Source organism: Aphelocoma coerulescens, chromosome 2, assembly GCF_041296385.1.
Source record: "Aphelocoma coerulescens isolate FSJ_1873_10779 chromosome 2, UR_Acoe_1.0, whole genome shotgun sequence".
NCBI lineage: Eukaryota > Metazoa > Chordata > Aves > Passeriformes > Corvidae > Aphelocoma > Aphelocoma coerulescens.
The window spans coordinates 135,845,193-135,871,755 of record NC_091015.1 but is presented as its reverse complement, the minus strand read 5'-3'; the positions used below and the strand labels follow the sequence as shown (position 1 = coordinate 135,871,755).

Sequence of the window (26,563 nt, the reverse complement as noted above, 5' to 3'; positions counted from 1 at the left end):
TTAAAAGCTATTTAATTTTAATTGCCTTCCAATAAGTTTCTGTGGTGGTTTCTCTTTTGATGGCTTTAGTTTGTTTCCTCAGGCAGGCTTCTCTTAAAATATGCTTTGAATAAAAAAAAGAGTCCAAAAATGTGTGTGAAAGAAAATCTTCATGCTATTTTAGAAAGAGGATGTCACATTACTCTTAGAGCTGAACAACTGATTCCTAATTTAGTGTGGTCACTAGCATGTCCTCAGTGACTACCCTTTTCCTGACAGTGATAAGGAATACAGAAAATACCAAAAACTGCATAAGTGGGAGAGCTTGAATATATAAATGCTCGTAGCAAAAAGTAGTTGAGATACTAACATGAAGAATGTAGCACACTGGTAAAGGACCTTTCTGAGAACTGGTCACGTAAGTAACTGAAGGGTAGTATATACTTGGTTACTTCTATAAATATATGTAAGGCATTATATGACAGCATACCATATTAGTAATGCAGATCAGTAATACCTAGCTTTAAGAAAGTACTGGATCCCATTCATGTTCTGTCAGTACATAATAAGCTCTAGTTCTGAAAAAAATGGGGCAGTGGGATGTATGGAAAGGGGGAGTCACCATTTGGAGTCTACATAAAGCTATTAAAAAGCTGTAGTCTGAGACCATTACATTCCAAGGCACAGTGTATGCGCTTCCTCTTCAAGAAGTGTCTCTGAAGTGTTTTGTTTGCTTTTCCTTCCCTTTGATTTTTAGGTGGAGGACAGAGTTCAAATTGCTTCTTTTGGAACAATTCATCAAAACAATGTTTATTTCATGAAAATACATTTTTGAAAGTGCAGCAGAAGGAATTAGTTGTAGTGCAGCTGTGACCAGGGGTGATCTCTCCCTTTGGTTTCTCCGCTAAAAATCTCTCTGAAACACTCCTATGACTGCGAGTATAGACAGCAAGATTGCAGATTCAGGTTTTCTCTCTTTTTACTAGCCACTGCACCAACTGTACTGGCACTGATTCAAAGGCCAAGAGACCTGATACCAAGTCAGGCAATGTCAGGCATGAAGATAATATTAACTTCACTTGTGAGTGCATGTTACTCCTGTAGTAAGAATGACAGGAGTCTTCCTGTCTCTCAGGTTTTCAGAGTTGCTTTGAGTATCAACCAGTAGGAGCAAGACCATGGCACTGTGTGAACTAAGGAACTGTCATACTGGCAGGGTCAGTATCTGAGAGCCAGATCATCTGGAATAGATTCTAGAGCAGCATTGAGTAAAAAACTTCCATTTCAAATAGTTGTTAAAATCTAGGCTGACCGGATTGGTACGGTTTCAAGATGAAAGTACTTCTGTCTCACTGAAACTTGATGACCAGTATTGGTTTGTGACTGTATTTTTTAGCAAACTGATATATTAATAATATGATAATTCTTTAGACAGTAGCATTCTTGCAGTGTCAGATGAATATGAGGATGGTGGTCTTGTCTGTTTCCCAACGATTACTACTGCACAAAAAAGTCTAGAAGTGCCTTCTATAATTTCTCTAATGTGTAATACAAAGGTGATTCTGGCCGTATGGCATAACCTCACTGCACAGTGGCCTTCTGTGTTTCAGACTGGACAGATGTCACCAGCACTGTGTGCTTCCTGTAGATTTCCATTCCACTGGTTGAAGAACTCACTAGGTAGACCTTTTCTCACCCCAAAAGCCATCAAACCAAAGATACAGAAATCCTTACTCTCATCCAGATACCTTGCTTTTTAATGCAGCTTGGTGTTACAAGCTGTTCTTCCTGCATTGTTTGTTCCCAAAATGTTTGTTCAGCCAGATGGAAACAGATCATACTCTCTTCATAGCTCCCTGCTGGTCATGACAGGTTTGGCTGGTAGCTTGACCTGTGACAGATGTCCACACAGTCTTCAATGAGACCAACCACTGTTCTGCTTTATATTCCTGATGTCTTTTTATGTCTAAAAGTCCTCTTTAGTAATCTGTATCATATTCTGTTGTCTAAAATGGCAGTTTTGTATGCACAGAAAAATACTAAAGTTGGGATGAATAGTGCTTCTCTGAACCTGAATTTACTTTGGCTCTCCTGACTTACGGGTTTTTGAGGCATTTGTACTGCGGTGTTTTGGAAATGATAGCAGCATTTCTCAAAAGATAGCAGATTGCAACATTGTGTGATGTATAAAAAGCTGCTGTATCAGAGAAATAATTGCTAGTTTCTGTTACACAGATGTGTATTCAAAACTGTTTATAAATTAGCAATGAATAATAACACTTTAAAAATTACGGTGCTGCTTAATAGATTTGATTGTGTATTAGAGTTTTACTAACATGTATTTAAGGAAAAATATTTCAGCATAAATATAAAAATCCCACAATTTGAGAAACTTCAAAAGTATGTTCAATACTTTCCCTTTTCAAAACTTTATAAGGTGCCTTTTTAAAAATATCATTATTATAGGGAATAACTAATTCAAATTCATCTTTAATGCATTGTGCTAAAAGCAGTCAGGTTTATATGTCTTATATGGGGTCTTCTTGTCTAAAAGGAGAAGCTGCTTTCCAGAAATGTTTGATTCTTTTCTACACATGTGAAGTGCTTTAAATGCTGGAAGATGTACGTTTGGAAGACCCTGTTGGAAGATACTAAAAAGCCCCAAATGTTGACTCAACCAAGAGTCAAGTGGAAACTCACTTTGAGGATATCACATAATTCTCACTGTAGGGATTTTGAACTTCCCTTTTCATCACTCTCATACGTCGCATTCGAAGGAGATAACCTTCTGCAGTTCAATATAAACTGGAATTATGTTAGAGCACTCTTTCCTAGTATGAAAATTACTTCAGTTCTCATTATACTGTATTATATTAACTTTGCCTTCATCAACACTTATGATGGTATAAAACTGTAATGTTTCTGGACTTCATTTTCAGAGTTTGAACATAAACTTACTTTGCAATACTCAGTGTCACTGGTTGTTTTTAAAATACATCAGTCCTGTAAATAAACATGAAGCACTGGAAGCAGAAGGAATGATGTTTGTTTACTAACAACCCCTCATGTTCCATATTCTTTCAGAAGAGTCAATTTTATGGGTTCTGAATTGAGCGTTCAGAGCCAGGCTTTTTTTTTCTTTTTTTTTTTTTTTTTCCTTCCTTCAGATATTTTCTAGCTAATTCTCCCCTTGAAGGATCTTCTTCTTTGAGTCTCTGAAGAAAAGCAAACTTTGCAGGACACAGAGGGACATGATAAAAGTACAGTAAGGGTAAGAAATATGAACCAGAAAATAGTGTATGAAGGAAAAGGGAGGAAAAAGTCAAAAGAAAAAATACTTCCTCATTGATATTTTCCTTACATTTCATTGATCTTTCACGTCATAAAACAAGCAGGTTAAAGAATTTAAACTTCTATTTTATTCGCTTTTTCACAGAAGCTAAATACTTCTAATTACTTTGAAGTTTTGAGTGAATTTTAAGTGAAGTGTATGTATTGTCATAATATGCCTTGAGAACTTGAGACCACCTTAAAAGCAGTATTGTAATGGGCTCTCATTACATGAGCACCTGAGATTTGGTGAAGCATAATGGTTCCTTTGTGTTAGGTACTGCACAAACAAATTATGCTGTCTGGAGACCTTGCAGTCTGGGAAAATGGCAGTGCCCAACAGATGAAAAGAAGCTGGCAAAAGACTGGATCTGAGAACAAGATAACAGTAAAATCAATATCTTGCTACTAATAATATGGAGCAGTTCCTCCTTGTTAATTAGCTGTCTGTGCTCAGACAGCAGTGACTACCAAGCCTCTAGTCGGGAAGACCTTTTAAGTGGAGCACTGAAGGGGGATTAACTGGCATCTTCTGCAGCAATTTCTTTTTCAGAGCAGCTTTTTTAGACAGCTCAGTTTTATTTTTAACATGTTTATGTCCAAGTCCACAGATGCTACAGCTAAATTTCAGCTTTTATTTTTTAATAGAAACTACTGAAACTCTGGCTGTGTTCCTGTCTCACAAGCAGGCTGCTTCGTTCTGTGTAGCTGGGAAGGAGTCTTGAGTTGTTAGAAGTGGATGCAGGAGGAAGGTGCAGCAGGATTGACTTGGTAGTGGAGACCCAGAATAACAATTTTGTTTGGGAGTGAACTCACCTTCACAACCTAGGCTTTCTTGGGTCCCTGCTCTTCCTAGCAGTCATCATGGTCTGGACCCAGTAGCTGGCTTGTGTAATGTTCAGCGCTGAGGATGATTCAGAGAACTCCAGTTTACCCTGAGTCATGGCCTGGTGCTGCCCCAGCCTGGGCTTGGGTGCTTAGTGTTGGCTTCAGGTGGCTGGGCAGCACCTCCAGCTCAGTTGTCCACCCCAGCGCAGCCATGTCCACAGTATAGCAGTTACGTAAGAGCCCACTGCTTTTATTTTTCTTAACCTTGTTTCAGAGTAAGCTTCAGTATGCTGCGCTGCATGATGGGGTTATATGAAGCATGCAAGTCTCAACGAGGATACTAAATGGTTTATTAGCCAGCCCCTTTGTTGACTTCATTTCCTTGCGTGACCAGTGTGCTCAGCTTGACCTGAATAAACTGTGATTTCTAGGGAGAGCTGAAATTATATGCATGTGACAGTACAGTTTGTGTTCACGCTAGAAGGCAGCTGCCAATCATTCCAAACAGCACTGAATTATGTGTGTCACACACAGCTTTCCATGATGGATTTAGCTGACTCCTGCACTCTTACTTTACTCAACAAACTAAACTGGACACTTGCAAGACTGGTGCCTCACACGCCTTGGAGATGCTTTACTTATTATAGCTGAAATATGAACATTATGTTTAGGAATAGGATCCAACAAATACCAAAGGTATTTATGTAAGACTGCTTGCTTCAGTACAAAAAGCTGCCTGAAGTTCAAAACGAAATCACTTTTAATCATTTTGCTACATAGTTTGTTTGAAGATAACAAATGAAATGCTGTGGTGAAACTTAAAATAGGTCTTGAGCTACTATAGATAGTAATTTTAAAGTTAATTCTTCATTAATTATAGAAAACTATATGTTCTTTGAATCCTGTCGGAGTTATACCCCTAACTTCAGTGGGGCACATTTTCACTCAGATTTCACAAACAACTTGTTGGTAAAAGAATATAATCTTGGACTGTTCCTCAGTTATTTGCTGGGGAATGAATAATACATCTGTTTGAAATATACAAATAATATAAACATTACAGATTTTTTTTTTTTACTTTCTTAATATTTAATCCACCAAGATTATCTGGCTGAAAATATGCAAAATTAGTCTTGTACCATCCCTCAGCTTGAAATTTTAAAAAACGTCAAGTATTAAATTTTTTATTACCTATATCCAAATATACCTCTCTACAGACATAACCTTGAATAGGGATTTTGGATTTTTTTAAAGTGGTTCTGGTGTGTATCTAGTCTTACCTTGTGTGTTTGTATTAGACACAGAATTGTTACATGAGAATTGCTTTTCTAAATTGTTTAAAATCAGGAGATTGCTAGTACAATACTGAAAATATTCAGTGCTTTCAGAACATAAATGAAACAATGCTGCACCACTGCTTCTAAAATAACCTTTTTAAAAAGCCTTTTTCTACTTTGCAAACATTCTTGAAATGTTTCCTTCTTCAGATGATAAGGATTTTTTTCCCAATTTCCAGAACACTTAATTCTGGAGCAGAGAGGATTTTTGCAGTGGTAGCCCAGCAGATGTATGTGACAACATTAAGGCTTTTTTTAAATTATACTGGGGTATACAAAGAGGCTAATATTTTTTGTAGCCACGGAAGGTGCTCTGTTATGCAGATTCTCCCCTTAGTTTTTACACAGCATGTTAGTTTTGATCTGTATTACAACAGTTGTTCAAAAGCTAAGCTGCAAATAGAATCCATCTCTACTGACTTACAGGAGAGTTTGTGTGATGGTAATAAATACCCATTAAAAAAAAATCTGGATCGTTTGTACTGGTTAGTCATGTACAAACTGTAAAGTCATTAGGTTTGTTATTGATTGCTATAAAAATATTCTCAAAACCAAGAAGATGTTTTGTATTTCTGCTGTATCCAGTACAGCTGCATACATATGTCCAGTAATACTAGTTGGAGCTTGAGTAATTTTCTTGATGTTTTGCTCAAAGACTAAATCAACTCGTATAGAACATTCCCAGTTTATTTCTTCAGAGATAGGAAAACTTGCTGTCATCCAACTGTAACATTGTCAATCAGTATTCTACGGGGTAGGCTGCTTCTCTCTGAAAAACTACAGCAGAAAAATACTCATTAAAGTGATTAATTTATGCCCCCTACATTGATCTAATTCTATGTTTCCCAAATAATAATTGATTCATTTTCTCAAAACTGAGGTAGTTCAATGAGTAGTGCTCTTTGTTTGGCTACTAATGGATCAATGATACTTGTTGTGACTTCTCTTCATGTTTCTGGTGATTAATACATTTTTCTGCTTTATGTATTTAACTGATGTCAGTACATATTTGCATACACTGACTTGCATTCTTTTTCCTATCTTACTGTGATCTTCCTCTTTCAGTACTCTGTGCTTTTTTTTCTGCTTTTTCATTCTTTTGAAGTTCTTTGCTCTCATTTTTTGCAGAGGCAGAGGCACAGTCTCTTTGTGGTTAGTGTCTAGGAATAAATTTGTCCACACAAGTTTGCCTCTCTCAAGCCCATGTAAGTGTTCAACATCTGTAACAACCTTTTGATTATTCCTGGAGTCCTCTCAAGATTTAGTATTCCCAGATCTGCTGAGTGGAGGTAGTCTCCCAAGAGCTCATTCCCAAGGTCACCCTAAAGCCACTTATAAATAAAGTTAGGGTTGTTCTGCTTTGCAAATCACTCTTAAATTGAACTTCATTCGCCAATAAGAGTGACCAGTGAGTTTTGTGCAGCCCTTCATTGCAGTTGTCCCTCAGACTTCTCTGACACTGACATTCACAAATTCAGTCACTTAGCTGTTCACAGCTTTTCCTCTGCATTTATGAATGACATGGGTTCTCAGCCATGAGCCCTGTGGGTATCCAGTGGTAAACTGCAGTTGGGAGAACCAGTCATTTAGTCTGTCCTGTTATATTCTGTTTCTGAATTAATTTTTTATTCTATTATGCATTTCTGCTCTCTTTTTTTCTTTTTTTTTTTAATCTTTATTTCCAGAGTTTTCAGTGAGGGATGCTATACTTCAGTCCTACTACATTAAAAGTAGGGATTATGAAAATGATGGTACTACTGTTTTGCATTTAAAAGCCAGAAATCTCCTCCTAGTATCTGACTGAATTGAAATCTGTTAAATGTGAGTTCTCAGCTATCTTGTTCTAGGAGGTTTAAGAAGAAAGGTAGCTACATCTCTTTTCTCTTACCACTCTGAATCTAGTGGGTAAGGCTTGTTTAGCTACCGTACTGCTATAATGCACACCTCCACGCTTGCTTCAGATGTTACTGGCATATATAAGGAGAGGTCATTTTGCTGCTGCTTTAGCTTTCCTTTCTGGCTTTGGGATGAATCATTTCAAAGATACTTCTTCTCTGAATTTTTAGCCTACTTCATAAATAAGGGCATTGGATCACGTCACTCTTAGTTTTGCAGAACAATTTAAAATCCAGATGTGGAAACAAACAAGACTCCAAGGAAACTCACTGTTGAAGTGGTCTGTTGGCAGATGGAGGCATGCATCACAGCCCTGGTTTGTTCTTATCTAGAGCTAGGATTTCATACCTGTTGCTGGTTAAAAACTTGACTTCCATAGGGAAAGGAAAGAAGACCAAGAAATTTTGGTGATCACTAAATTGAAGTGAATTCATGGGATCTGGCTCTGTGTGTGTTCAGCCCAAGTTCACTTTTTAAGCTCCTTCACTTGCAGGAATTTGTGATGTCAGTTGTATAAGCACCTTAGGAGTATCCTAAAAACGAACAATATAGTGCCAAGCACTAAGATACAAAATGTATTTCAGGAAAAATAAGGGAACCATCCCTGAAGGTGCTTAAAAGACATGTAGATGTGGTACTTAGGGTCTTGGTTTAGTGGTGGACTTGGCAGTGGTGAAGATTAACTGCTGGAGCTAATGGTCTTACAGGTTTTTTGACACCTAAACAACTCTGCGGTTCTATAACCAAAAGTTGAGTGTAACCCAACAGGTGCTGGTTGTCAGAATGCTTTGTGAAGATGCAGTCGTGAGCCACCTTAAGCATATGGGTGTCTTTTCCATATGTTGGGAGTCCTGCCTTTACCTTAACACATCTTGACCAAGGGCTTATTTTCAGTTTTGCTAAAATTCCAATGATTTTTCATGTTTTGAATATTTCTAAATGTATCAACATTCATAATGTCATTTTCTGCTTCAGCGAAGAGTTCAATTTTGGAAATTGCAGATTAGCAACAAAGGTGGGAATGGTATTTATAATTTCCGTAAAAATCAACAGAACAGATAAGTTGGTGACATTTTCTGATATTCAGAAATGTTTAATTTGTACAGATCTGTTGAAGTATTAGTCAGTGGTTTCTGGTGAAAAGGCTGTCTCTTTCTTCCAGTGGTGGCTAGATTCCTTGAGCAAAACTTAATTCATTTTGGGAGGTCTAACATTGCTCAGCATTCACAATTTCTTAATGGTTCAGTGTACAGGTATAAATATTATTCTTTATTCTCAGTGGATAATGAATTATGAGGAAAAGAATCATAATGATGTGTTACAATCCCAAGCAGTGTTTGGTAGTCTGTGCCATATCGGTAAAGAGTGTAGTTTTATTTCCTAATGCAGAGTTTTTACCTGTTCCAGAAATTTATTTTAAGACAGCAATGGGACAGATAAAAATTAGTGTATGTTTTGTACACTCAAAATTTAGGCTGCCTAAAGATCTAGTTAAAGATCTAGTTAAATTGCTCATAATTGAACTTCATACAACTACTTGTTATCAAGAAAAGAAGCTGAGCATTTTCACCTCCAAGTCTGTATCTGTGTCTGTGACATGCACAGATACAATGCATTTCTGATGGAAAAATTATTGATGGAGCTCTGAGGATGAACCTTTTTCAGCAGAAGGATTAAAATACATAGAATTTAGCTTTGAGCTTTGCTGGGTTGGTAAACAATGAGTTCAGAGAGCAATTAGTCAAAATTATGGTTCTGAATAAATTCATCAAGGAGTTTGTGGTAAATTTGATGTTTTCTTCAAATTTTAGTTGATCGGAATACTCTTTAAATGGGTTTTAACAGTTCACTCATTAGTTCCATCTTTGTGATGTAATAGATACTTGATTTGAATTCACCTGCTCCTTACACTTATGATTAGACCATTATAGAAGTGGTCATGAGTCTGTATAGCAGTTAAGTTCTGAGTTAACTGCTGAGACACGACATGCTGCATAACATGATGAATTTTGGCTGCAGACCTTCGTGGTGAATGAGCAGTATAAAAAAGCTGGTGTCTCTTTCCAGAAGGTACTACAGATAGGTAGACCATCAGAGGTCTCGCACATTTGTTTGCACACCTAGATTTTTGCTGTTTCTAGCAAGGATGAAGCCAGATTGGAATCCTTTCAGTATAAAATACTATTAAATTTTGAACCATTGTTAAAAGTCCTCAGAAATGTTGAATTGTGCCCTGGTATTCGAGTAGGGGTTGCACAAGACTTGGGTCTGTGAAATGTGTGAGATCATTTCCTCATAGCAAAAGTTCTCCCATTTATTTGCTATTTCACAACATATTTAATCAGCTGTTTGTAATAATGAAGGCATTTTTGGTTGATGGTTCAAAGAACATACTGACTGTCTTCATCGGTCATACTGAGAAAACTCAGCTTAAGCTATCTTCAGAAACCCTGCCTGGTTGGTCAAGGTCCCTGAAAATTTAAGAAATGCTGTTCTGCTTTTAGTGTATCTAATGTGATACTTAAAAAGATACTTTTCTTTGAAAAAGATAAATAATTTGCCTGCAATTTGCTGGTACCTGAAAATGTGTGTTTGAGCAGATGTATAACCTAGCATTGCTTAATCCATTCAAGAAAATAGTTCTGGTTTTGCATAGAAATTCACTTTGCAGAATTAGGGTGACAGTTTCCTCTTGGATTTTCTGCTTTTATATGCTCACTCTTAAAACCATTTCCTATCATCTGTCTGACTCTGAAACCATTTATTGTCTTTTCATTAGTAAAGCTAATTCACACCTTTGAATCGTTTTCTCTGTTCTTTGACACTGACTTGTCTCATTTTGCAAGTAAAAGTTTCAAGGGAGTCAGAAATTGAGCCTGCCAAGGTGCAAGTCAGCTGAGGAAACATTTTGTACACAACTTTGACACTCCCATCTTTTAATAAATGAAACTTTAAGGTAGATTGAGACCTTTTAACATTAAGTCCAGTGTAGTTTGTTTCAGATTACACTAAGAAGTGGTTTAACTCATCTTTTTAAAAGAATATTTTAAAAAATATTTTAAAATAATTTTTTATAAAAACACTTTTGTTGTCCTTTGGTGGTCCTATTCCCATACATTCAGTTTAAATATGCTTTTTTCCTCTCAAGATTAATACGAAATTGAATGCAAGGGGAAATGAATAGCAAAGTTCTATTCTATTATCCCAAATAACATGCATTGAAAACCCACATTTTCTTTGTTTTCATAGTGAGATTTTTCTGTGGAAGGTTTTATATATGACTTCAAGAATTTATTACTTAATATAATAAGCATTTAACATTAATGTAGTGACAGTATAGTAAAAAGGAGCTGAGAGAACAAATTAAAATCTTGGAATTTTAGAGCTATTACAAAATTCTGTTAGTATCCCTTTATGGTCTCTTTACTCTCATTTTTGAAAAAAATACTCTTTCAGAAAAAGCAGAAGTTGCTTCAGGCTTCCCAGGTAGCATAAACTCAGAAACTGCCAACACAATTAATTTTCTATTTGTTTGATTCTCTTGAGGTGTCACCCGCTTGTTTTGCATTATGAAATTCCTGTTTGAGGTGTTTCTGTGAAAGTTTTCCTGCTTTGTTTTGGTTCTTCTCTTCAATTACTTATGTGTAAGTGTCCCCAGTCCCTGATAAGCCTTCCTTAGGAATGGATGCTGTTAAGAATAATTTGAGATAATTTTATATTTTATAAAAAATTTAAATTCCTTGTCAATATCCTCATGTTTTGGCCCTGTTATTGCTATCAGTGTAATGCATTTTCTTCTCTTGGAAAGAAATGCATTAGATGGATTAGCAAAGCACTAAAAATATCTTTGCTTAACCACCAAATTATATAACCATCTGATTTCTCTTGTCTGCTGGTCTCATGCTGTGGTACAGTTGTGCAGTTCAGAAATCTACATTTTACAATCTATCAAGTGAAAAAAGTTTTTGATTAACATCAGATCTTCTTTCAGAGTATCAAATATATCTTTTTTTAGATAACATTCTTTATTCAGAAGGTTACAAGTAGGGTATACTGAAAGCTTCTGATAACTATGCTCACTTCAAAATTTGATAGTGATGCTACTTTTATACTGTATATTTCTTCTATTTTTTGATCACTCTGGGGTGGTATGTCTGATACTTGCTTTGGGTCTGTTGCTTGTTTTGGCAGAGGGCTATTTTTAAATGAATAGTAATTTAGATCAGATGCCCTGCTGAGGGCCATGGTACTCTGAAATAGGATGAGTACTTTTTCTAGAAAGTTCTTTATGTATGCAAGAGAAGATTTGATCACCATGACCCGCTTTAAAACTGAATGTCACCTTTTTCTGCACTTGCTGTATCAGGCATAATAAAGGGTTTTCCAGAGTTAATCCATCCCAGAGACCTTTGTAAGGAGAGAACGAGACTGAAATTATTAATATTCCCTTACATTAATTAATTTTTTTTAGTATTTCCAATATTTTTCTCTAAATTTACTGTGAAGACCTAAAGTGATTTATCTTTTAGTGTGCTACTGCAGCATTTGACTGCACAAATATGACTAGTAGTAAGTCAGTGCTCTAACTCACTTTGTTAGTGAGCAGCAGTGAATGAAGAAAAAAGAGGCTCAATTTAAACATGTAGATAACTGACTGAAATTCTCTTCATAAATGTTTGTGGTGAGATAACTTTGTTTGATGGCAGTATTTTATTTCTCTGTGTCAAGAAGCTGATATTGTGTTGCAGTGGTGCTGTTGCCTGTGGTCAGGTTCCTTGCAAAAGAGCTGAAAGGTTTTGTTCCTTGTGAATGTGACAAGTCCTCTTGTATCCTAAGGTCAACCAAGTGTCACCTTAGTCTGCAGTTACATCCTTTCCTGCTGTTTGTTTTTCTATTGTGTAGCTTTAATTGAAAAGAAAAAACTTGAATGCATGAAAAAAGGAAATGATGCCATCAGAGCAATCACTTTGCATCTAAGGGAAAAGACTACATGTAATCAGCTGGCTAAAGGGCATGAGAACATCCTGAAAGGTAATTGGGCACCTTTTGTTGAAATACTCTGATATATCCCATTAACTTGTTCGGTGTTGCTCAGAAACAATGCCTATGGACTGAAGCACATTACTGGGCCTTTGTTCAGTGCCAAAAGCTGCAGTTATCACAGTGTACAGCGTCATCTTAAAGCTGGTGCTGTTCATGTACTGCTTCTGGAAGAGTATGTACACAACGGGTTCAAACTTTCCATGATCTGGTTTTTTGATGTTCTTTACAAGTGAGTTGGAGAAATATATGGCTTTTTCAGATCCTTCTCAGAGTTCATACCTGGAGTCATTTTTCTTGAAGAGTATGAGTAGAGACCTGAAGATGGTACCAGTTGTTTCTGATGGGATAACTTACTATTGCTCTTCTATTGGCTTTTAGTCCATTTTGTCTGGAATATTTGTCTCCACGTTTCATCTTTTGAGTTGCTTAGACTCTTGGGCCTTTTCATCATACATGTTTTAAATTACTGAAATGGTGGAACTTAGTCTAGTTGTGATCCTGCAATTATTAGCAAAATGTATTCACTAATAATAAGAGGAGCAGTGAAAAGATGATTTGCTGTGGGGGGTCTTTGGAACACTGTTGTTCTGTTTAAGTTCAATAATACTGTCTTTATGAGCACTGTGCTGGTAAGAGTAAACAAGTTCGTTGTGTTTTTTTTTTCCTCCCACTTTTCCCTACAACTTACCAGGAAAGAAATTACAGATTTCTAGTCTTCAAGTCTCTAGTTTCTTCTCAAAAGGAAATAATTAGCCACAGCCCATGGATGTTGCAATGTTTACAATTGCCTCTAGCCACTGGAGAGAATGGTATGGAGGCATTGTGTTGGTCTCGTCTGTCTTTCTGCTGCTGAAATATGGCTTAATATTTATGCCAAGGAAAATAGGCACAGATTTTATAACAAAAACACCCAAAGTTAGATAAGATCATTATGTTGAATCTTACTAATAAAGCAGGGACTTCAAGAGTGAGCATATTACAGCGAAAGCCCTACATTCTTCAATAGCAGGAACAAGGAAGGATTGGTATGATTCAGATTATGGTATTTCTGACTGAAAGCAGGAGGGTTTCAGTAGGAGGGATCCTTGCATACATAGGAGTGTATTAGTAACATTAAGATGAGAAAATTATTTTCTTATTAAATTGATCTAAAACAACCAGAAGAGCGATGGTGTTGTGGGATTTTAATATGAAAATATGCAAATACTTTGATATTATGATTTGAAATCGCCTACCCTTTCATAACCCTGAAGGATACTTTAAAGTGTACTCAATTAACCTAGAGGGCAGTTATGAAATAAAATTCTAGTGGGATTATAGTAGTAATGTACAGTGTTTGTTTTGCTGGTTTTTATTGCACCTGTTATCCTGAAGGAATGAGCAACTCTTCATTGCTGTTACTTGGCAAATTCTGAAATGAAGAGAAGCTGGAAGGGTGCATGTGGCTTGCTGCTCAGTAGATAGAGGGAGAAAATTGGTCAAGACTTTTGAAAACATTCAACTTGCTATTAAAATATTTCCTGTGATGTTACTTTCTTTAGGAGCAGAGAAAACATTCCTTTCTAATCAGAGAACAGACAAATGGCTTATTTGCTTTGGACTTTACTTACTCCCATTGCTTTGGAGGATAAAAGTGTGAGCTGATCATGGCTTTTAATTTATCCTTTACGTAGTCTGCTGGTGAAATATGAAATGTTTGCCATGCTGACATCAACAGCAGAACTCCCACTGGTTCCAGTGATAGCAGGATATCACTGATGGAACAGTGCTCTTTGTGAGCTGCATGTTTTGTGGGAGTCACAGGCAGTTGAAAGACCAAAGTCAAGATACTAGAAGTTTCTAGCTGGAACAAGAAGGGATAATCAAATACAGAGACAGTTCAGTTACTACTGGAGGAAACCTTTAGGTTCTCAGTATGCTGTCCACTTCTCCTAACTTCCAGAAAAACTAAAATTCAGTGCTTTTATGAATTCCAAAGAAACTAATTGTACCTTCTGAGATTTAGTCTTTTCCCTTTGCAAACAATGAAGCTTCTGTAATGAATCCATATTGCCACACATTCTGTCTGCTGTTACTCATGCTGAATGCTATGCTGTTCTGCATACTGTCCTCAAAACCTGAGATCTGAGTATGGTACAGCTCAGTATGAATAGGGGTGACAGAATTTATTCTAGAAAGACATGTCAGCTCACTTGCCGAGGAAATCCATATTTCTGGAAATCAGAGTGAGGGTTTGTTTTGAAAAGTAACTGGGAATATAGCTTTGTGCTTTATTGCTCTACTAGTGAATCTGGTCTCTGCATTTACTTACATGTAAGAAATACTGCTAACAGACTGCATGGTTTGCAGTGGAAATAGCTGATTATAGAGGTTACTGCTTCTTTCTTCTTTTTGCAGTACTGCTTCTTCTGTGCTGCAAAGATCCTCAGTGTACTAGCTAACCACGTAAAAGCATTTTATGTGAGTGGGTTTTAATAGAGTTTTAATCGTGGTTTGTTTTCCTCAGCTTTGCTAGCCCCATTTCTGGAAGGTCATCTAGATAGTGGTGCCAAACTTCCCTGGCTAGATGCATGTATCATTTACCTAGTGGCAGGGAAAGCTAGGTGGCTTATTGCATGTACAGTACATCCAAGGCTTCCAAGGAGAATAGGGTGCTGAAACCATTCTGACAGCTGGCTCCCGGCTGTGCTTTCTCCCAAAGGATCTTTAGAAGCGGGTGTGGAATGTGCTGTGAAATTCTGTAGAGGCAGCCAGACAGCCTTGTGGTAGAGGCAGCAGCTCTGGGAAAGATAATGATCAGGAGTGGGCTGCTATTACTTCCAGAGTAATTTAGGTGGCAGTCCACCTGTGCTGTTCCTCCCCATGTATTTGTCCAGCCAAAAGGCAGCCCTGGGTTGGGTGAATTGGCCTAGTGATAGGAGCTGCATATGCTCCCAGGCCACAGGCAGGATGTTGATCCAATGGATTTGGTGCACGACAGAACTTGGTTATGTGGGTTTGCTTTTCAAGCATGACATTAAACTTTAGTGTGACCTTTCAGCAGATGAGTTACAGTGGGGAACCACGTTAGAAATACCTGACCTGGGAACAAGTACTCCTTTAGGTCTGTATGAAAGAGCCAGAGGGATGTGGTAAGTGTATAAGCACAGGTTTTTTGTTATATGTCAAGCTGTGCACCAACTTTCCATGTGTACCAAGAACATTACAGCTTAGTCTAGATGATCTGTTCTGAGGGTAAAATCTGATGAGGACTGGTGTTCATCTGCAGTGTTGAAAGGCATATTGCCTCCACTAAAAAAGTAGGATATTAACTGAGTGCTTTAGCTAACACGATTAATGGCATTGTACAATGCAGTGTGAGTTTTAATAGAATATATTGTCCTTGTTCCAAAGGAAGTAAAATATGTGACATTGAGTGGATCTCTTGTATTCAAGAGCTGACCTTTTGGCAATAGCAGTGAAATAATACACAGCAGAATCTTGTTAATTCATGCTAATGACTTAAAAGACCCATCACAGATTACTTGATTTTACAACTTAGCAAGTGAGTGAAACATGATGACAAAACTTCAGGGATACACACTTTAACAGTATGTGCTCTGCTAATTTACCTCTATAGCAGCAGTTATGTTGTAAATATATTTGTAATAGATGAGTTAATGGACAGCAGTACTATTAGTTAAAGCAATGATGATTTCCTGAAATGACATTGTAGTACAGCAGCCTATTATTAAATAGTTTCAGTGAAACAGGACTAATCTTCTAGTTCTGTGAGTGTGAGGCCACTGAAATGGTTCTGAAAGTAACAGATGTTGGCTTTTAATATTAATAAAAATGTTCTCTCCTCATATGTGTCATGTCATTTAGAATAAATGTAGCTAGAGTTACTTGGGAAAAGAGTTGTCCTGACTATGACAGTAATAGTCTACAGGTATATATGTAAATAAAAAGTTCATAAAAATTTTTATCTTCTGGTTGAACTACTTCTGGAGACCTAAACTGCTATCCTATGCTCATTCTTAAAATAGTAATTCCCAAACAACAGGCTTATGGAACATCCCATATGTTCCAGTAAATTCCTTAGTCTTCAAAATAGAGAGTAACTGTCTTTATTATGAAAAAGTCTGCAATTTTTTCTGACCATTCTATTTCAGTCTACATCATGTTCCACATTAAGTACTATTAAGAATGCAGTTTTATTACTGGCAGTGTATTCTTAAATGAGAAAATAAGACTTTTCCAGTATGCCTTAAAAAATGACACTAAGCCATTTAATATTTGTTATGCTCTGAGTAAAAGAAGGAGCTGAAGTCTGTACTGAAATCATCATATGCACTTGTTACTGTGCATTGGTGTGTCAGCAGAGAAGCCTGACTAAATAAGGCAGTGCATGAGTAGAGCTTATCAGGGTTTGACAGGAATATAGTCCACTAACAGCTGATACAGTAGCCCATCTTTTCTGTGCTATCATCGTCTCCCTACATTGCACACAGATGTACATTTATCATCTGCTCGGTTGCTGATAGTGTTCAAAACTTAGCCCTCCACCTTTTCTTTTCAGTTAGTATATGCTGGAAGTAATACAAGTGAGCTGAAACCCTTAGAAAGCTAAATATTTTTTTATCTATATAAAAACGGATGTGGAGTTCTCAGCTTTCAAACTTCAGAGAAGTATGCTGTGCCTTTTGCTTCTTCTACCACCTGATAGTGTGGAGTATTGTGAATATTGTTTGATAATATAAATAAAAAATAGGAAACTTAATGCATTTTTGTGCTGTTATGGTACTACTGTGTGCTAAGAAATGCTTGTATAAAGTATCTGTAACTTCATGAAAGCAAGTCCTGACTGATGGCTCCTTCCTCATTCTGAGGGTCTGATACTGCTCAGATGAGTGTCTAAGCTCCCAGTGATCTTTCTGGATACAGTATTGTACCTTGAATGTTTGTAGGTGCTTTTAAAAAAAATCCAGAGTAAAATACCCTTAACACTGTCTCAGAATCATTTTTCCTGTTGTGCTGAGTTTTGGTTGTCAGATTTTGTCCCCGTGTTGTGCAAGAGTTCGGCATCTGACAGTTTTATCCATAAAGCTACTAGACCAGTAAATACATTTTAAGATTTGTTAGCACCTGGCCTGCTACAGAATGTCCCAAAACAGTCAAACTGGTGACCTGCCCATGTGTTTTGATACTGGGAGTGCATGTAAATGTGTGTGCATGTGTGCCCTTTCTCTGAGGGATTTCTGAAAAATATCAGACATGAATACTATGAAGACAGGTCAGTGATTTGAGAATTCCTCCTTTTCTTGCAAATTCAAGCCAGTAAACTGCGGGGCCAAGGCTGTTGAATTTCTGGCAAAAGTTCTTGTTATAAAGGTGATCAAGTGGGAGTCTAAGACAATAGTGAAAAATCCTCTTCATTTCTCTGTAGCACACTTTTAATTTCTTGTTCCTACTGACTGTTGTTCTCTGCTATCTTACCAAGTCAAGCAAAGAGGCGGGAAGGGATGGATGGATGGATGGATGGATGGATGGATGGATGGATGGATGGATGGATGGATGATGTACTATCATCTTTATTTGTGGCGCTGACTTGAGTCTCTTCACATTAATCCTTTTACACCTGCCTATCAGAGGTGTACCCCAAATTGTTTTTTGCACACTCAGCTAAAAGTAGTCTTGAGAAATTACAGTTATTCTGATTTTACTGTAAAAGCAAAACAGGCTTTATAAACTTCCCCATATAAAATCAGATCCAGTGTACTTCTACCTTTTTACCATACATTTGTATGTACTTTCTACCACCCAATACTCTACTTTGATAACTCAATATCTTGCTTATTTGTTCTTCCATATTCTTTCATTACTGTTTCCCTGTTTTCACAACAGCTTTGTCAGTATTCACCCCCCACTCTCCTCCTCTGTACAGGAAGCTTGCTGAGGAGTGGAGAGTGCTTGGCATCATTCTGAGAGCATTCAGAAGGTTCCAGGTTGGTTTTGTGGGAACCTCACATTTTGTTTAAGTGTTCAACACTTAAATATGCAAAATGATCAGAGAAAGACTAGAATTTCCATAACAGTTTAGGGAAGAGTTTTCTGGTAACAGTCCTGGGAAAGCATAACAGATAAATCTGAAAAGGACAGTGAGGCTTTTTGTTTTGGTTTGTTCTTCCTGTTATCTCTTCTCTAAGCTTGGAATGAAGAATCAGGTTTCTTTCCTTCAAAATTTACTTTCCTGTCAGAACAAAGAAGGAACTTTTAACTCTGACATGGGAAGAATGCTTACCTCTTGTACTCTCTCAAGTGTTAGTTTCTTGCGTACCAGTTGGCGTCACAAAAATGCAATACACCATTTCCTAATCGGGAGTCGTGCATGTAAATCCTATTGGCACAACAAGCACTCTTTGCTTTTCTGAAAGCTGGTTTTCAAAGTGCCTTTTTTTCTTACCCAGTGCAGTGTTTTAAAAAACCAAACCTGCAATTTTAGTTGAGATCCATCTTCTTCAGTTCAGTAAGCTGGTTTAAATGCCCTAATGTGAATTCACACATCAGTAGCATTGTTGTATGCAATATATGTAACAGAGATGTCATTCTGTGCTCTGAGTCCATCTCTGATAATGGTTCTGAGAGAATAAGCAGTTCATTGGGATGTTTGCCATTAGAGCACATTGGGAGGGTTCACAGGATATGCACAGTGTAATGGACTGTTTGCCATGTGTGTAATAGCTCCCCTCCAAAATAAGAGCACTTCTACAGTGCAAGTAAGGACACTTTCAGGCTGTGTTTTTGACACTTTCCTGCTATGCCCAAAGTACTCCATTAGTTTCTGGAATGTGTCTATCATACACCTGTGTGATCTGCATGGAAAGCATGATGTGTCCAGAGAAATAGAGAAGCTGTATAGCCCTGAATTTAAGTTACATGACTATGCAGAAAAGCATAATAAAGCTATTAAAATTCTTTAGTCATTCAGGGCTGCTTTATTTTGAGAAATTCTATTAATGACTTCCATCTTTTTAATTTCTGAAAATGCGTTTTGAAAATGCTTTAATTGTTGTAATCATACTAATTATGCAGACTTACAATTTCATGTTTTCTGGTTCTTTTAAACATACTCTACTCTTCATAAATATTTTATCCTGTTTTCATAGCACACAAATTTAATGAAGTGTGTATCAGTTAAAAATAGCTAAAAATAGCTTGAAGCAGTCCAACGCTCTACAATACGGGCCTTGTAGCACCTGAATATGCTTCTATATAACAGCAAGTGTTTGGCAAACTATATTACTGTATTATGTATTGTTAATTATACATTATCATGGAAACTAAATGCTGATAAATAATACTTGGACTTTAAGGAATAACTCATTCAATAGCAGTCTTTTTAATTGCTGAATGAGACAACGTGATCAGCCTTTGTAGAAATTTAGTTAATGTCTACACTGAAGTTAAGAAATGCGTCAGCTTGGGCTATGGGCTGGTTACAAATTCTTAGCCTGTGTCAACTTCCAGTGTGTTTCATGGTAGGTGGGGTTTGGCATACATCAAGAACTCATAAAGAGCTTAAATTTAGTGTTTTTTAGAGATGTATTTACTCTAGTTTTATGCTGAACTGTAACTCAAAATATAAGTGTCCCTGAGAAGGGAGTTCAGTCATCAGAGATGGCCAACCAGAGCCACCCACAGTATCATATTTTCTTCATAATAATTACTTCAGGATTAAATCTAAATATTTTGACTAAAAAGCCAAATGCATATAATGGAAAATAGCCATGAATTATTTAATCTTAAAAAAAAACAAAACAAAAGGCAACCCAACTTTCAGCCTTTTGCTGGGAAGACTGGAATTTGAAAGTTAGCGGCAGAGAATGATGCCCATAAAATTACAGTTTTTAACTGTGGAAAGACATTTTTAAGCTGAGATGAAGCACTTAACTTTGCTATAATGATACTATATTTTCAACATCTCATTAAAGTTTTTTCTGTACTTTTATATGGTTACTGTATAACTGTGTATCTTCCAGTGAGTTATAAATTTTAGTTTTTCTTAGGAGATTCTAACTTTACTGTTCCTTAACTATGATTTATCTTTTGGATCACATTATACGTTAACAAAGTGAAGTCCCACATGTGTAATACATAATCCATTCAGAATTTCTGTCATTACATTGCAGTGTTTACTGCTCATTCTGCAACTCTGGAAGCACAGAGTCTGTGATACACAGATGTGACTTCATCTTCTTAAAATGAGTGTATTGAAGGCTTTCAATCTGAAATCTATTTTTAAAAATGGATTTATACTTTTGAAACATTAGTTCACATTTCTTTATGTTTTTGGATAGAACAAATAAAGTTTGATGGGAAATAAATCTCTTTCAACACATTTTACCAGCTGCTCAATGCACCATATTAGAATCATAGAATGGTTTGGGTTGGAATGGACCTTAAAGATCATGTAGTTCCAACCCACCTGCCATGGGCAAGGAGACCTTCCACTAGACCAGGTTGATCAGAGCTCCCTTCGGCCTGGCCTTGAACACTTTCAGGGATGGGGCGTCCACAGCTTCTCTGGGCAGCCTGTTCTAGTGCTTCACCACCCTCTGAGTAAAGAATTTCTTCTTGGTATCCAATCTAAACCTGCCCTCTTTCAGTTTAAAGCCATTCCCCCTTGTCTTACCACTATCTGCCAGTATGTAAAATCCCCTTTCCTTCTTTTTATAAGCCTCGTTAAAGGTGCTGAAAGGCTACAATGAGGTCTCCTCAAAGCCTTCTCTTCTTCAGGTTGAACAGCCACAGGTCTCTCAGCCTGTCTTTGTAGGAGACATGCTCCAGCCCTCTGGTGGTCTTTGTGGACCATTATTATCTCTAATGAAACTTCTAAGCTTTTGATGGATGCAGTTTTCAGGTAGTAAGCAAAAATTCTGGTTGGGGCACCAAAGGATTTCTCACAGGTGCCCTAGTGCTACTTTGTCTAACTAGATCTGGGACCTGATGTGTCCTGCTGCATATATTGCAAGCTGTAGTAAAGGAGAGGGACAGGTCCCGAGTGTATGGTCTGTATAATAAAGAGGCTGAGGTCTGTTTTCTCTGTGTAAATGTGTACATTTTCTAAAGATGAAATTACTCCAAATGTATGGTGACTTGTCATTATTTTCTCCTAAAACCCGGCTTAATTTGAAATACTTTGTCTGTTTCTGCTATAGCTGAAATTACCAGAAGAAATCCCATTGCTTTTGTGATAAAAATCTTAAACATCTATAATTATTTGTCTTCCTTGGTACATTTTATACTGAGGAGGGGGACATTCCAAAATTTTCTGTAAGGACTTTAAAGAAAGATTATTAAGAAACTTGGGTAGTTCTTTGAAATGTATGTGGGAGAGGTAATTCCTGTGAAGAACCTCTTCCTCCTAAGAGAAAGAGCAACTTTCTCCTTTGCTATGAAAAGTATGTGAGGTTTGTAAGGGTTGTCTGTAGTGTGCTAATATGGAGGGGTACTTTTTCTCTCCTATGCTCAAGTTACAATATGCTAAGCAAATATTTATTAACAGATCTTTCAGAGGCTGTGCAATGTCAGCAACTGCACTTGACACATCCTGGGTAACTAGGAAGCTTGGTTGCTTCCTGCCTCTCTCACAAATACCACCTTAGTTGCCTCCTTGTATCCTAATACATACATTAGCTCTTTGCCTCCTTTCCCAACAAATAAACCTTAATTATAGATACTGATAATCATAATCTGCTCCTTGTCTCTAATTCTTTCCCTGTGTCTCCAGGAAATTATTTTAGCACTTAAACAGCCACAGCACCATCTCATAGTTAGGCTTCACAGAAGCACTGAACACTCTGGGTTGGAAGGGACCCACAAAGATCAAGTCCAACTCCTGGCCCTACACAGGACAGCCCCAAGAGTCACACCATGTGCCTGGGAGCATTGTCCAAACACTTCTTGAACTCTTGTCAGGCTTGGTGCTGTGACCACTTCCCTGGGAGCCTGTTCAGTGCCCAACCACCCTCTAGGGGAAGAACCTTTTCCTAATATCCAACCTAACACTCCCCTGACACAACTGTAGGCCATTCCCTTGGGTGCTGTCACTGGTCACTAGAGAGAAGAGATCAGTGTCTGCCCCTCCTCTTCCTCTCATGAGGTCTCCCCTCAGTCTCCTCTTTGCCAGGCTGAGCAGACCAAGTGACTTGTGGCTGTGTTAGTTGCTGCTGGGTTTTGACTAACTATATAACAAATTATGGTAGGGGTTTTTGCTTCTCTGCCCTGGCACTTCACACAAATGCAACAGTTTGTTTATAATTGTTTCTTTACCATGGTTTAACCAGTGCTTTTTCTATAATATTTCATGTTTGAGAATGGCCTTTCCTTTATGGAGCCTTACTTCCTTACCTGTCTTTTGTAGTCCCTTCCAGTCTTGGTGTGTGTTGCCTGGCTATTTTGCAAGCTCTCTCAGTTGCAGAGGTTTTAAATAACCAGGGTAACTGGGGAAATGCTTGCTTATGTTTTCCAGAATTTTTTAATTTTTAAGGATTCATTGCAGTGTCATTCTATGTTTCTGTCACTATTTCTGTTAGCTTATTTGTAGACCCTGGTAAGATGGGTACTTCAGTGTGCACCTGTTCCTCTAAATCTTTCACCTCTTTTGCATCTTGTCCTTTCTTGAAAATGCGGGGTGAGAAGGGGTGAGGGAAAGAAGATCTGCCAAAGGAATTTCTCTTTCAGTGTTGTATTTCACTTTCAAGTTTTTTGCCTTTGTCGCTGTAAGATCATGTGCCGAAGTCTTGGCGATGCAAAAGCTAGAAGTTGTTAAGAATATACTTGGGAGTGGGGGTGACAATTCAGCCTGTCTGCAGCTGCCTCTGCAGTGTCCTTGAACAAGAGGGCTCAGGAGTAGGCTGAATGGATTGTCTTGCAGATAGCAGCCCACTCCTGACTTCCAAGGGTTCTCAACCGCAGCTGAGAGTGGGTAGGGATTTACTGGGTGGAAATAATGTAGATGGGAAACATCAGACTGGATAATACGTGTATTTTGCAGTGACTGACTGTCTCTGTCTATCCAGCAGAGTAGTGGAGTGAGGAGCCACTGCTGCCAGGTGCCTTGATGACATGGTCCCTGCCCTGCCACGGTGAGGCATTTAGACACCATTAGTCCATGGCAGACAGAGTTACTTAACAGCAATAGGAGAGCAGGAAAAGTGTTTTTCTCTGCTTTTCCATTCTCTGATTTCCTGAGTATCAAGTGGTGGGCAGCAGGTTGTTGCCAAGCAGGAAGGAGCTTGCATCTGCACACATAGTGGAGGCCCTGCCGTGTCCTTTGGCCCAGTGCCATACCATGCCTCAACTGCGCCTGTGCTATCTGCCCAAAAGTAAGAATGGGCTTCAGGCATAAGTACTGTGGCTGTGTTTATTCTGGAAGATCTCAGCTATTATGCTGCAGCCATATCTGTATCTATGGTTCTGGATATTTGAGTGCTGTGGCAGATAATGACTTATTTGCATGCAATTTTTGTGTGACAGCGTGAGCACCATTGATCCCTTTTCCCCAGGGGTGCTTTTATGCAGCCATGCTACTGACACTCATGAGTGCTTTATATTGGTTCTTCTATGTAGTGTTTTTTGTAGTGTTTTCTTTAGCTTTTGAAAGTGATTAAACCCTTTGTACATTAATATCTCCTTTATGTTTCTGATGTAGTACTGCTAGCTAGCTTTTTTTTTCTGCTTTCTCTTAAGGCACTTTGATCATCAGGACTAGTCTGGCACCTCCTTCTTGTACGGAGATTGCTTTAAGAAATCCTTTACCATTTTTGCTGTTCTTGGCTGCATCATTCCTGACTCCTCTGAGCTGTCTTCAGAGTAGTTAACTGACTCTGCATAGATTTGCATTCTCTTGTAACTGAATTTAGACTTCTACATCCTGTGTATCGTATGTAAAGTTTAAAGACTTGTTTTTCCACTTTTGGATCATTTCTAGGTAAAGGTTTTTCTGTCAAAAGCTTTACTGTTCTGCGCACACCCTCTGGTATGTAGGTAGTACAGATTCAAACTGGAAGCAGGCACCCACAATTCATATTTCACACTTCCTGAGTTGGTGTCCTAATTATCAGCAGAGACACAAAGGATGTGCGGGACTACAGACTCTGCCTTTGGCAGTGTTTTCTGAATACTGACCATAAGCCACTCATCTGGGTTTAAATGCATGAATTTAGAGCTTAAATTCTTGAAAATTTTTATGGCCTGAAACTCATTATCACAGAGCTGCATAAATACAGATGAGAGAATGTATTTTGAAAATGTCTCTGAGAATTCCCTTTAGGCAAGCAAAGCTTTGTAGTGTTTAAAGTGCTGCCCAGTACCTAATCTGTACACCAGATTCTCCTCCATTCACTGTGACAGGATATAAGTATTATTTCTAGGCATTAGGATTTTTACTCCTCATATCTAAACACAGCATTGTTGAGCTTCATAATGCTGTGCTCCTGATCCCTGTGCAATGTAAAATGTGCGCAGTTTAAATATCCGTGTTTTACCAAGGCACTTTGAGGATAAAGTGTACATGCTGCAGAGATGGGGTAAAAGTTAACATAATGAGTGGGTGAATGAGCTTAGTGCCTGCCTCAAAGGCTGAGTACCCAACACAGCTAATGAAGACTGCAGTGTCATTCAGTTTGCTTCAATGACAGCTGAACAGTTCATTGCTTGCTGTGCTCTTTTCATGTTAATATATCTGAACAGTATAAACAATACTGAAGATGACTGAGGTAAACTTCAAGGTGTGATGCAAGTTACAGGTGTTGAAGTATTCTTGTGTGCATGGAGAGGAGTGGTGGAGCAGACACAGAAAAAACAGTTAAAGTGTATTTCATCAATACACATTCTTTCTCTATCACATGACATAACTCCAAAAAATGGCAGGAAAGCACATTTAAATCATATTTTTTAAATTATCCGGAGCAGTAATAGATAATGTTATGTTGGTACATATGTAGTCTGTATTTTTTTAACCAAAAGATTTATTTTAAAATAAGTTGGTAATTCAGGTTTTCTTTTAAAACATAAATTACATTGCTAAAACCAAGCAATTTATATTTTTGATTCGCTACTTCACTGGGATGTTTTATTCCTCAGTGAGAAAAGCTTTTCCATGACAGCTTATGCTGATAAGGAAATTTTTTAATTAAAATCATTATTATATTTTTTACTGGTACTGAATTTCTTGTCTTTGCCAAGAGGACTGACATATGATGCTGAATGCAATGCTAGTACTATGTACTAGTATTGGACATTGTATTGCATAGTACAATGTAGTACTATTTAATACAATTTTTCAGTGCATTCTTTACTGAAAGAACGGAATAAGTCACTGAACTTGAGAATTTTGAACCAATCCTGTTTACATGTGCGAGTAGGAAGAAATGATGCACCCTTCCCCCTTCATTGTTAAGTGGTAAATTGTTGCTATGGTGATCATTCTTTCCATCTCATCAGCTATAACCTGGTTTTCCACATCAACTGAATAGCTTCAAGCAATGCATGATCTTTATTTTTTTATATCTATCAGTTAATATTATTTTGCTTCATAGTTATTGTCTTGGGATTTAATGTCAGCATCAAGATGCAGTGAATGTAAGCAAGATAGTTCTAATTTTGTTGTATGTAAATCTGCACTCATTAAAACAATCTTCATGTAGCTGCCAAGAACTTTAAAGTAGATTTATTAAAGGAAGCTTATTTTTGGTGTGTACAGTTGATTATTTTCCTTTCATTATTTCAAAGTCCATAAGCTTCTGTAGTAAGTATGTGGAAAACTTGGTAAATCTCTGAATAATGTCTCAGTTAAGCAATATGTTGTTTGTTATCTAAGGTGATGGAAACAGGATAGTTTTAGTAAAATTTCACAGAGCAGTTGTATTTTATTGCAGTGAGAATTGGTACATATGGCTTAAACACAGAGGGGGCGCCTGCGCTGTGGTGAGAGTAAGCCAGGTGACCTGTCGTAGAGTCACCAAAGGTAAAAATGGATTAATATGGTCTGCATGGGATCCTGTGCATATATACAACAGATTTGTGTCAAGAGAAAGGGCAGAATGAGCATGTGGGCCATCATAATACTGCCTTGAAGCTACATGTGCCTTCTCTTACCACCACCA

The 26,563-nt window shown here is 37.6% G+C and overlaps 1 protein-coding gene across 5 annotated transcripts in view; it reads left to right on the top strand.

The window, feature by feature from the left end:
- JPH1 (junctophilin 1) overlaps positions 1 to 26,563 on the top strand; it is an 83,724-nt gene that overhangs the window by 8,389 nt on the left and 48,772 nt on the right. Inside the window, exon 3 of one of the 5 annotated variants that reach the window (XM_069004958.1) lies at positions 2,534 to 2,992. The exons of 3 other annotated variants lie outside the window; for them this stretch is intronic. In XM_069004958.1, the coding sequence (XP_068861059.1) occupies positions 2,534 to 2,579 (46 nt within the window). In that variant the 3' untranslated portion in view covers positions 2,580 to 2,992. One more of the 5 variants, XM_069004957.1, reaches the window with a different exon arrangement.